This window comes from Panthera pardus, unplaced genomic scaffold (assembly GCF_024362965.1).
Source record: "Panthera pardus isolate Hobbes unplaced genomic scaffold, ASM2436296v1 HiC_scaffold_10, whole genome shotgun sequence".
Taxonomy (NCBI): domain Eukaryota; kingdom Metazoa; phylum Chordata; class Mammalia; order Carnivora; family Felidae; genus Panthera; species Panthera pardus.
In genome coordinates, this window is record NW_026526655.1 from 47,638,020 (window position 1) to 47,650,905 (window position 12,886).

Sequence of the window (12,886 nt, forward strand, 5' to 3'; positions counted from 1 at the left end):
TTCTCAGAATACGGGTTATTAACAGAGACAAACTTTATCTGAGTGACCCATCTGTATGGCAGGGCAAACATCTAATTATCAGACATCTGCTTCTCTTATTATCACTCCATGAAATGCATTTCTTTCCTCTGAAATCCCAGACCCCTAACCCCTTTCTCCTTAGTTCAGGATGACATATTATACCTCATTCTGCCTGTCTTCAGAATTTCCATGTCTATATGGATTCCCCATGCATACATGCACCTATTAATTTTGATTTTCTACTGTTAATCTGTCTCCTGTCAACTTGATTCTTAGCCCAGCTAGAAGGGCCTTTAATGGAAACAGAAATTCTTGCTCCCCAACAGGAGGGAAGGGAAGAGAGGGTAAAGGAAAAGGGGCCACTGTTGCAATATTTACCTGTGGCATCGAATTCGATTGGCTGGCACCCGCGGTGAGAAGACCAGTCACACTTGAGGACTTGCCCTCCTTCCACAATCCCAGGCTGGGTAGTGTTTGCTTTGGGTGCTCCCACCAGAAGAAACATCCTGATAAAATACAAAAGGGAAGATAAGATTTTAAATGGCACAAAGCATAAACAGTAACCTATGATTTAGAAAGAACAATCATTCTCTTGCTATTATACACAATTATTTTTAACCATTCACTGAGGGCATAATCTATCTTCTATATTCATTTGATGCTCTTACATACATACATTATTCAATACAGTTTATCCATGCTAATAACATCTTATAAGGCAACTTCAGAGTGACATGTCATTTAAAAATCTGTGCTGGTCAAACTGTACACTTTAAACATATACAGTTTATTATATATCAACTGCATCTCAAAAAAGCTGTTAAAAATGTGTGCTGGCTAGAATCTGGGACAGATGTTTTGATTTAGGGTTTTTTGAATGGTTTTTTGTGTGTGGTCTGCCATAGACTTTCTATATCCTGAACGCTAAGCAAAAATGAATAAATAAATAATTCTAAAGTATTGTAATTCTACATACTATCATTTTTTTCTTTTTGAAAACATATCTTGTTTTGGAACTACTGTACTTCAGTAATTTTTTTTTAATGACTAATAAATTTATCTTTTCAGAGGATTAATCTAGTCAATCCTGGCCAAAGAATAGGATCGCTATTCAATTTCTTATCAGGATAAAATAAGCAGGAGACAAAATAATACAGAGTCCAGTTTTTAAGCAAAAGAGACCTTTTCATTAGTTTTTTCTATTCATTCAGAAAAAGAAACAGCTTGAGTGTCTTGTCTACATAGAGCACAGTGCTGGGCACTGGGGACAACACCATGAATAAAACAACCTCGTTTCCTGCTCTCGGTGGTGTTTACATTCCCTTTGGGAAGAAATAGAGAACCTGACCAAGAAAATCAGTCATGCTTACAAATGCTGTGAAGGAAAAACTTCTTTACATAAAGGAAAGTAATCTTGAAGGAATGGAGGGGAAAGACTTACTTTACATAAGGAGAAGTCAAAGGAAGTTTTCTGTAAAGAAGGAAGAGGAAAGACCTCATTTAGATAAAGTAGCAAGGAAACTTATTTTTAAATAAACCGAGATGTACAGGATTAGATGGTCACCAAGGAGTGTTTGTGTGTTGGGGTGGGGGGAGGGGTTGGGGGGGAAGGCAAGGTGAGAAAGGTGGGATAAGGGTGTGGCATGAAGAAGTAGATGGGAGCACCCCGGGCAGAGGGACAAAGACCCTCAGCAAGAAAAAGATCAGTGTTGGAGAGTTTCAAGAAAAAGGTGTGGCTGAGGCAAAAGAGCAAGCTAAGAGTGACACATGATAAAGGTGGGGAGCTTGGCAAGAACTAAATCAAGCAGGGCCGTTCAACTAATGTAATACTCTTGGATTTTATCATAAGGTCCATGTGAAGCCTTTGCATTTTTTTTAAGCAAAAGAATGACACGATCTAATAGAGAAAACTATATTTGGTGCCTTCTGGGGAAAGGATTAAGGAGGGAGGGGAACAAAATGGAACAAGGAAAGTAAGAGACTTTCAGCAGGGAAGGGAGGAGATAATAGTGACCTAGATTGGGAAGGCGGGTGGAGAAGGAGATGGGTGGGCAGACTTTGGAAATAATCTGGAATAGAATGAACAGGAATAGCTGGTGGCTGTAATATGGGGGAAAGGGAAGATTAAAAAATGTCACCCAGGTTTCATTCTGAAGTGCATGGATGGGACAACAATTTACTGCACAAAAAGAAAAAAGCCTGAAGAGTAAGGAAGCAGAAGGCAGATTAAATATTTACAGGAAAACCAAGAATTCAGTTCTCAATGTTACTCTGAAGTATCTGTTAGACACCAATTGGTAGTCCGGAGCTCTGAGGAGAGTTTTGCTTCAGAGATCATGTATTGAGAATGTCAACTTAGAGTAGATGGGTTCATGCCGGGAAGCTTCAGAAAGAAGAGAGGCAAACAGTGAGCTCTGGGGAGCAAGAGCCTTTAGGAGTCAGGTAAAGAAAGAGGATATAGTAAAAGAGAATGAAAAGAAACTGATTGAAGTATAAAAGAAAACAGGATATAGTTATACACGGAAGGCCCTCAATAAATGCTACCACCATTATTATTTCACTTCCTCATTAAACATTTAGTCACTTAAATTGTAGCATAGAAAATACTTCACTGCCTTTCCTTTTTTTTTAAAGTTATGAACAAAGCTACATTTTAATATGAAATGTGCTCATTTTAACTTTTACTTATCAATTTCAATTTCATTTCTTCCCGGTGGTATCTGCTAAATCATACTTAGACTCGTCAAGAGCTGGCTGCATGACTGACTGGCTGGTTTACAGGAATCCTGCTTTCTGATATTCATCTTAAAACTCCATACTCGGGGCGCCTGGGTGGCTCAGTCGGTTAAGCGTCCGACTTCAGCTCAGGTCACGATCTCGGGGTCCGTGAGTTCGAGCCCGCGTCGGGCTCTGGGCTGATGGCTCAGAGCCTGGAGCCTGCTTCCGATTCTGTCTCTCCCTCTCTCTCTGCCCCTCCCCCGTTCATGCTCTGTCTCTCTCTGTCTCAAAAATAAATAAAAACGTTAAAAAAAAAAATTAAAAAAAAACAAAAAACTCCATACTCAATAAAAAAAAAAAACAAAACACTCCATACTCAAAATAAAGGCAAAACTCCCAACCGAACCACACCCTGTTTAATAAAGCTTTATGCAGTCATATTTGGCATCAGTAAAACATCAATGCTGGCTCCTTCTCATCACAACCAACTTAGTTTTCACTCAGCAGGAAAAAAAAAAGGCTATGAGTAGGAGAGGCCGTACCCCCATGAATAAGAGGGCACTCAATGTCATCCAGACTCCTTTACTGCAGGGGAGCTGGTTAATAGCTAAAATATTTATGTAAATAAATATAATTTTATATTATAAATATAAAGAATTTTCCATTTCAAAAGGTCAAAAATTTGGCCATACACATCATAAAACTTCCCCTATTCATCTGGATTAAATGCTTTTTTTAAAATTTTCTTTCAATGTTTATTTATTTTGAGAGAGAGAGAGAGAGAGAGCATGAGCAGGGCAGAGGCAGGAGAGAGGGAATCCCAAGCAGGCTCCACACTGTGAGCACAGAGCCCCACGAGGGGCTCCATCTCATGTGCCCAAACTGTGAGACCATGATCTGAGCTGAATTCAAGTGTCAGACACTTAACCGACTAAGCCACCCAGGTGCCCCTGGATGCAATGAGTTTTGAGTGCATGACAGGGAAAAGAACATTTCAGACAAGTATACTTTTCAGGGTCTACACCTGAAAAGGCTGGGGTCAAGTCCTGCAATAGTCCTAATAACCATAATACAATCACAGGTATACATATGATTTCAGTGCTGGGTAACAGCCAGGTTCCAGATGAGGACCAAGGAGGTGGTTCTCAGAATTTGCCTAGAAATTTCCAAGAAAAACTCATTTCCTGACCATCACCACATTGCACATTATAGAATCTTTTATAATTATTTTTAATCAAAGCTATTCTTCCTACCTTATAATAAATTGCTTCCTTGAGGGGTACCTGGGTGACTCAGTCGGTTAAGTGTCCGACTTCAGCTCAGGTCATGATCTCAGTTAGAGCCCCTCATCCGGCTCTGTGCTGACAGATTGTGTGTCTCCCTCTCTCTCTCTGCCCCTCCCCCAGCTCACACACTCCCTGTCTCTCTCTTTCTCTCTGCCTCTCTCTCTCTTTCTCTCTCAAAGGTAAGTAAATATTAAAAATAATAAAAATAAATAAATAAATTGCTTTCTTGAAAGTAGGAGACTCTAATTTATCTTTGGGCCTGGCACATAACAAGCACTCAAGAAAAGTTTTTTTAATTGACAGGTAGGTAGCAAGTAAATTCGATAGTTACAGGTTTCAATCTTAAGAAAGCCCTATGTAAATAGCCATTTCCACTACCACCAAAAATCATCCTCTATTAAACATCCAATTATTTAAATTACCCTTACAACAATTTCTTTACATACATATTTCTTCTTAATTTTGGATTTCAGACACTTTCTTTACTTGGGCACTATGAGAGAGGGCTGGAAAGTTACCCGCAGTAAGGGACTTCAGCAAAGACACAAAAAAGGACGTGGTAGGAGGGTTCTGAAAGAAAACTGCACTCCACTGGCAGCACAAAGTTCGCATTCCTTGGATAAGACCATGAACATGGCTGCTGCTTTTCATCCGGCCATTTGCACATTGTAGGCATGAAATGATGGGTAATTAGATGTACTAACATGGGTGTTCGTTAGGTTTTCCTAAGCATACTTTCATGTGCAGTCTTGCACATTGGTGAAATGCCACAGAAATGGTAGAATAATATAAAAGGAATGTGTGAGCACTGTTAATTTCTAAATGCTAGGTTAACGGGGGAGAAAAAAAAGCTGAGGAATAAAAGTACTTTGTCCAAAGTGTCAACATGATATTTACTTTTAAAGAATATTACAGAAAGTTTTTAAAAAAGAAAAATGGGGAGATGGAGACAGTAAACTGCCTTAGACAAATGTTAAGTCCTAAGAAGGAGCTATATAAAGAGAAATTAAATATTTATAGAGAATAAAAAGTAAAGGATGATAAAAGATGATATTTGAGAAAATTAAGGAATATAAAAGCAACACAGACAGAAAACAAAAACAAAAACAGACAGAAAACAGAAAACAAAAGCCCCGTTGATGTATTAGGAAGATGAATTTTACATCACGTATTTTTTTACTAGAATAACAAAATAGCCTGCTAATGAAATGCTTTATAAGAATTAAGTAATTATTGAAGTTCATCTAAGAATGTCTAACTAATGTCTGTAACAGCTTAATTAGGGTAAGAGAAGTGACAGAGCTGAAAGAATTTGGCAATATAAACAGCACTGTCTAATAAGCAGTTTGATACTATAGGTTACAATTACCCGATATAAATCAACTGAGAAAGTCACTTGTTCAATATTTGAGCCTCAGCTTCCTGTATAACAATGCCCACTGTGATTACTTCTAAAAAGATTTCTGAATGTGGACAGTAGACAAAAACAAACTTAGAAAATCTGAAGGCATCATAAAAATATAAGATGATGGCCCCAGAATTAAAAACAATTAATAAACTATTCTCTCTAATAAAGTAGAAAAAAGCTATTTTCAAAAAGGCTTTCCTTTCCTCAGTTTCCTCAAAGGATCATTAATTAACTTAAATGCAAGACCTCAAGAGGAAAAAAAAGGAAGAAGGGTACAAAGTAGGGGACTTGCAACACTTCCTGACAAGAGTGGGGAGCTGGGGAAGACAATTGGGGTTAGCTGGAGCTGACAGAGATTTCGCTGATTAGCAGTGAAAATCTGAAGCTGAGCAACTCCGTTTCACATGCCTGCCGCCTTCTGCTGGCAGACTCCATCTCCTCCCAAAAGTTTACCCAAGAACAGAATCAGGATCCTTATCCTCACTATTCTGGTCAAATGACTCAAGACATGTCCGTCATTATGGTTTACATACACGGGCAGACTATTAATCAACATCATGCCACAAGAAATTCTGAAAGATAAAGAGCAGAGTGTGTTGGTGGGGGAGGAGGGGTAGAAGAAAAAGGGAGTGAGGAGAAAGTGCAGGAGAAGGGGGGTGGGGGAAGACAGGATGGAAAACAAAAAAGGGGAAGGAGAGGTACAGGAGGAGTGGGGAGGAGAAAAAAAGAATAGATGGGGAGGGAGAAGGAAGAGGAAGAGAGAGGGAGACAAGAGGATCAGAGAAACCAACCAGGAGGATGCCTTTCGGATGCACTTCCTATCCAAAGTGGACTTTAAGGGCAGTTGCTTCAGGGAATGTGACCTTCACTACCAAGGAGAGGCAACCAGCCAAACAATGACAAGTACATTTTTTAAACCCTCCAAATGAACTAAGTTATTTGGCTGTTTCAGCACTGACTTCTCCAAGATAAAGCATGTCTAATATATCTGGCTGACTCCGGGCTGACCAGTGAATGAGCCTTCATCAAAAGCAACTTTCGAAAAATTACCACACCCGTATATAGAAAAAAATGTGTATAAAATAGCATGAATGTTTTTTCAGAGAGGTAATTCCAGTCTCAGATTTACTTTTCATTTTAAAAAAAGTGCTGCAGGGTCAATATTTATATGACATGAAACAAGCACAGTAACTGTAAATTCTAGACATTTTCTCTTTTCTTTTATAATGTCCTATAAACCCCGGGGGGCTTAATCAGGAGTAATCAACACAGAGCTTGCCTTTTAAATTATAAGGGTATAGTCTATATATGTATATTATTTATGACAAGAATAAACAACCAATATAGCCAGAGCCACACAAAGTTCACAAAAATGAGCTGGCATCACTATGAGAAGGGTTATGAACATGGTTACAACGCTGAGGTGAGAAACTGTGCGTCAACATTGAAAAGTACATGCAAGTTGTGTCAGGAAAAGGGGCTTCATCCAGGTTAAGCAGTCTGGACTTTCTCTCTGGCCAAGGACGTACTGTTGAGGAAATTTTAGTAGAGTACCAGATCAAAAAGATGCTTCAGAAAGATAAAACTATTAGAAACGTGTAAGATCTAAGAGCCAAAGGATGGGGAGAGGGATGAGGATCTGAGTGCCACAGACCACCCTTCTGACTAAGCTGAAATCAAGGAAGCTGAAGTCAGGTGCAGAGCAGAGATGAATGCAAGAAATATTAACAAGGAAGAATTTCTAGGACCTTCTGTCTGGTGACTAATCACTGACTAATATTAGGGGACTACAGTAGGAGAGACAAAGAAAAATAGAAAATGAGAGGGAGGAATATGAAATTATTTCCAGGGCAACAGAGAAAATGATGGCGCCGTTATTAGAAACAAAGGTGCAACTGACATCACCACTTGGTGAAAATGAGTGGAGGTAAGATGGGCTGGTCAAGGAGGAGAGATCCACAGGCTGTGGGATTATGAAGTTGAAGCTCTATTTTTAAATCCAAGATGCTGCCAGGGCAGCAGTTTTATTTTAAAAGTTTTCCAGGTGCTGCAAACAGGAAGTCAGAATTGAGAACTACTGAATGTGCTGTAGGACCTTCTGTGACCAGGGCAAACTCACCCACACCTCTTCTTGGGGTCACAGGAACATGAAGCAACTGTAAACAAGGCTTCATTAGTATTTAAGAGATGTGAGAGATGTGAGAACTGTATACCTTATATTTGAAGAATAAATAAGAAAATTGTCCAGTTACTTTCTTCTTAAAAATTTAAAATTTGTGGGACACCTAGGTGGCTCAGTTGGTTACGGGTCTGACTTCAGCTCAGGTCATGATCTCAGGGTCCACAGGTTCAAGCTCCACATGAGGCTCTCTGCTGTCAGTGCACAGCCACCTTCAGATCCTCTGTCTCCCTCTCTCTGGTCCTCCCCCACTAGCACTTTCTCTCAAAAATAAGTAAACTTAAATTTTTTTTTTTTTTAATTTGAATCCTAAAATTAAATGGACTTTAATTTCATACCCTGTCTTTTGATCCCAACTTGCCCCTGACCTCACACTAATCCACTCTAACAAATAAAGACTGAAAACCTTTCTGGCCTCAGTGTCCTCATCTGTAGCAATGTAGCATCTGTAGCAACAAATAAAGACTGAAAACCTTTCTGGCCTCAGTGTCCTCATCTGTAACTCATTGCTTCCCTACTTCTCCTGGTGCTTTGTGCTATAGAGTGAAGTGAGATACCATAAGTAAAAGTGCTTTGTGAGTTATAAAATAGGCTAATCAACACAAGATATCATTATCCTAATTAAACCTAAGGTGCAATTTTCAATTTCTCCAATTATTCCCCCAAGAAAAATGTGACTTTACTTCATGGCCTGTATATGATCTTTAAATTTTACGTAAGTTTGGCAATATAGTCACTGTAAATTAATGTATATAGGGGGAAAAATGCAGAATGCTGACTTATTATTTTTCACAATTTTAAATCACAATTTTTTTGACCTTTCACTTTAAACCTAGGACTCATGATTGAAGGGATTTCTTGAGGAGTCACCTTAATATTTGTCCTTAGTATTTTTCCTTTTCTTTAATAGTGACTCATTAGTTTTCACAACAATATGGAAATTAACTCAGTAACAATTTTTTATAACAACAAAAATGAAACATAAAATAATTCTACAGCTTGCTAGGAGTATTTAGATACCAAAAGAAACTGAAGCAACGGAAAGAGACTTCATTACTGTTGCTTCCTCGTTGATCAAGGGATTCTTCTTTTAGGAGAAAGGAGTCTTTAATAAACACTTTGTTATTTGTGGATTTTTTTTTATTTTAGAAGTTTATAATCACACCAAATAACAACAACAATAAGTGCAGCTGTTAATATAAATCACATCCTCATGTACCTTGGATCCAATGCTTGTTAAATTTAAAAGTATCTTTTACAAAATTAAGCATAATTTTACACTAAGCTTTGTTAAATCTGAACAGCTAAGAAGAAGCCTTTGTTTGTATGTGTTTTTTTTTTTTTTAATCTCAAAATTGATGTCTGTTTACGGTAGACTACATCTAGAACTCACTAGTCTATCAGTAACAAAGTCACTGATGAAGATTTCAAAATATTATATGGAATCAAAGCAAGTTCAATTTTACCTTACCATTGAAGGCCCACATGAGAGGTCATGCAACCTGTGTATTCATAATATATTCAATAACTACAATGATTAGTCAAAGAAGCCATCCAGGCTGGCAATCAAAGATGGTAAACCTCTCATGACAACAGTTCGATATTACTGCATTTTCCATAGTAACAACACTTAAAGTTTATCATCTTGTCATTATCTTTACACTGCTAAACTCAGAGGGTTTCAACTTATACCATTTACAAAACATTCCATCAGCTCTGAAGTATTTAAGCGCTAACTCTTGCTAATTTAAGTACCTACTCTTGTCAAAAGACAATATATTTTCTCAAAACTACTAGAATTTCTGCACCAATTAAAGCTAAAAGAGCACCTCTGATGACAACTAAAATCTGTACTATCAAGGCATACCCTTGAAGCTATCTGGAAACAAAAGAACTTTCAAATAACAGATAAGGCTGGCAGAATGATTAAATCAAATGAGGAGGGAGTAAATGTTGCCCAAACTTAGTGATCATTTTTTTATCATTTTGGAAAATCTGTGCTTAGGTCTGGATAGATAGAAAGCGCTGAAACATAAGACAACAAACAAAACTGAGTTCGCCACATAAAACAATGCCTAGTTTCCACTAATTGCTTCCATACTATTTACTGCTGCAAGGTCGTCACCTTTGATGAATCAACACTCAGACAATCATCAACACCTTTGATGATCAACGCTCAGACAGTATGAATAAATCATTGAAAAATATTTAGATCACCCTCAAATTAGGCACACACGAGTTGGAAAAATGGTCCTATCAAAGTACTGGCCATCAAAATTATTCCCCTTCTACCGCCTCAAAAATAGTACCTTCAATACAGAAAAAAGAGAAGGGAAAAAATGTTAGAATTTCCAAGAGCCCTAAGAATAGTCTTCCTTCTTGAAAACAGGACTTAAACGTCAGAAGGCATCCAGTGAACACCTATCAAATCAGCATTTCTAACGCTAATATGGGGGTGAGGTGGTGAGAACGATGATGTCAGGTTCGGTCAAGTCAGAGACAACTCTGAATCCAATAGTGACATTAACTCTGTTACAAATCCTGACGGCCTTTGCAACGCGAAAACGTTAGCAGTTTGAAAACATAACTGAATTCTTAAATACTGCAGTATTCAAATGACCCGCAGTGAATGAAAAGTCAGCAAACACCCTTGTTCTGTGTGAACAATGACCTAAATAATGAATCACTATAAAAAGAACACATGACACATTCAGTTCGTCCGTTCGCCCTCAAATGTGCAAAGGTCTGACAGTATCAGAGATAAGACACAATGAGTTTACTACGACGGTATGGTCATTTTAGTCATCAGAATGTCTGGAAAAGGAGCGAACGAGAAACGGAATCAGCCCGCGAGGCGGAAAGTGTGGGGGAGGGCTTTTTAAGTCTGCGAAGCAGGCTACGGGGAAGGCAAACTGGTACCGGAGAAAAAAGAAGTTCGGGAATGAGCCTGACCTAGCCCGAGACGCTAGCAGGGGCGGCGCGGAGTCCGGCGGGACCAGCCTTTGTTGCTTTCCCACTTGCCCCGAATTTGAAGCGCACGTCTGCTTCAAAGCTGTCCGTCCGGGGAGAGGCGAGGGGGGCACTGAGAGGAGGCGGTGGGTGCCGCGGGGGTTCGCCTCCCCAGACCGTCCATCCGCCCAGAACCTAAACCCCCGGTGGGGGTGGGGGGACGGACAGTCTCCCCCGGGGAACGCAGGGTGGGCGCGCGCGGTGGGGGAGGGGGCTGACTCCCCTTCCAAGTGCGGCCACTTACGAAGACGCGCTGGGCACGAAGAAATCCACCGCGAAGCCGAAGTAACTTCCTTCGGGGCCGGAGTACTCGGCAGGACTGTCCACGTCGAGGTTGAAGGCGCCGCAAAGAGGCAGCAGGAATCCGGGAAGAAGGAGCAGGAGGCGGCGCGGGCGAAGGCGCAGCCGCCGCCGCGGCGGAGAAGCCATCGCCGGAGCGCGCGCGGGGCGCCGAGGCCGGAGCCGCGGCCACCCCTCCCGGAGCGCACGGTGCCCGCGGCCCGCCGCCGCCTGCGCGCGCCGAAACTGGCCGGCCGCTCGCTTCGCGGCGAGTCCCCGACAGCGCCCGGGGAGGCGGGAGGGCTGAGCCACCGAGCGGCCGCCCGGGAAGTGGGGCGCAGGGCGCGCGGGGCGGGGACAGCGGCGCCGGCGGCCCCCGACCTCCCTCCCGCTCGGCCGCCCCGCGCCTGGGCTCCCGCTCGGGACTGCGCGGGTGAGCGCCGCACCCCCCGCCTGAGTGCTGCCGCGGGCGGTGGAAGGAGGTAGAGAAGGGGGAGGAGCCGGCCCGGGAGGCCTGGCAGCGGCGCTGGAGGAAGTGAAGGAGGAGGAGAGCCGTCCTCCGACTGGAGAGAGCCGGGTGCACTTCCGTGCGCGCGGTCGCCTCCCGTCCCGAGAGCGAGGTGCCAATGCCGAAGCCCCAGTCCCTCAGAGCCCCGGGCCGCGGCAGCGCTGTTGGACGAGGGCCTCGGACCCAGCTCCAGGGGGACAGTGGTGCACGTAGGGATGGCCAAGGGTCCCAACCCGCCCGCGTCCAGGGGCACCCCACGCTCCCGGGTCCCGCCGGGAACTCCTGTGCTACTTTTGTTTAAAAATGAGGACAGCTTTATCCGCCTCTCGGTTTCTACTCCTAAAACCCTGGCAGGCTCTCACAAACGAAACTCTGTAATTAATGGTCGTTTTCCTCCCCCACTCTATCCCACACACACACTGAACTTAATTATAAACTTTCAGAATGCTAGCACAGCCCCTTCCAGGAGTCGTGTTAAAGCTGAACTTGAAGGATTGGCAGGGCAAAGAATTGGCAGTAATCGTTTCAAATCAAGTCAGACTAGTAGAAACCTTATTCCTAGTTTATTAGCTGAAGTTGGGTGATTGCGAATAACTAACGCATTGATTTAGGACGCGTGAGTAGAAATAGAATTTTAGAGTTGGAAGAAGGAATATACACCATTGAAGTAAGGCCTCTGTGAACCTGTTGCTGTTAGGGTTTCCACGGCCTCCAGGCTCCTGACAGTTCCCTGGACTTACTTGAGAACTGGAACCTTGACCTCTTTCTTTATATTCTGTAGTCTTACCACCTGGCCAGGCAGATAGTGAGAAATCGTTAAAATGTTGGAGATGAAATGATGAGTAAACTGTGTCCAGAGAGGGGACTTTCCTATATTGTGTATCATGTGTGAAGGAATTTGGTGAACAAGACTGAGAGTATAAATGCACTGCATAGACCTTAAAAACCTACAAGTACTGGAACAGTAATTTTGGATTGTTTTCCCAAAGTAGGTATTAAAACTGAATCACAATGCACACTAATTTCCTAGCTTTTAATTAATCTTGTGAAGGAGCATGTATTTAAGTGGAAATGAAATGTCTAATTTGAATTTTTAGTACTTAGTTGCATTATATATTTTGATTCTTAAATTTGACTCCAAGATATGTCCCCAAACCTTGGCCATCTTTCACACACCATGGCCCAGCACTTGTCTGAAGGAAATTACCTCGTGAGGCAGGTGATCCTGGACAAATACGTAGAAATACAAATGTTATCTTTCCCCTCACTCTGTTCCAGATGCACTGAAGAGGCAAAAACTCGAAGGGTCTTTTATTCCTTAAAAGCCTGATAACCAATCCCTTTGGAAATCTGTCCAGCCAGGAATAGCAGATTATGGAGATTTAAACTCTAGCTGAAATCAGTAAGCCTTCCCACTCCCCAACTTCTGATCCAGGACAGAGATCCAGTAGGCCAGAGGAGGGAAGAACACCAGGAAA

The 12,886-nt window shown here is 41.7% G+C and overlaps 1 protein-coding gene across 1 annotated transcript in view; it reads right to left on the reverse strand.

Moving 5' to 3' along the window:
• Positions 1-11,160, reverse strand: part of ITGAV (integrin subunit alpha V) — a 91,306-nt gene extending 80,146 nt beyond the window's left edge. The window contains exons 1-2 of the mRNA XM_019461605.2: positions 10,866-11,160; positions 400-527 (exon numbers count right to left, since the gene is read on the reverse strand). Coding sequence (XP_019317150.1) covers positions 400-527; positions 10,866-11,050 — 313 coding nt within the window. The 5' untranslated portion in view covers positions 11,051-11,160. The remainder of the gene's footprint in view (positions 1-399; positions 528-10,865) is intronic.
• Positions 11,161-12,886: the final 1,726 nt, after the last annotated feature.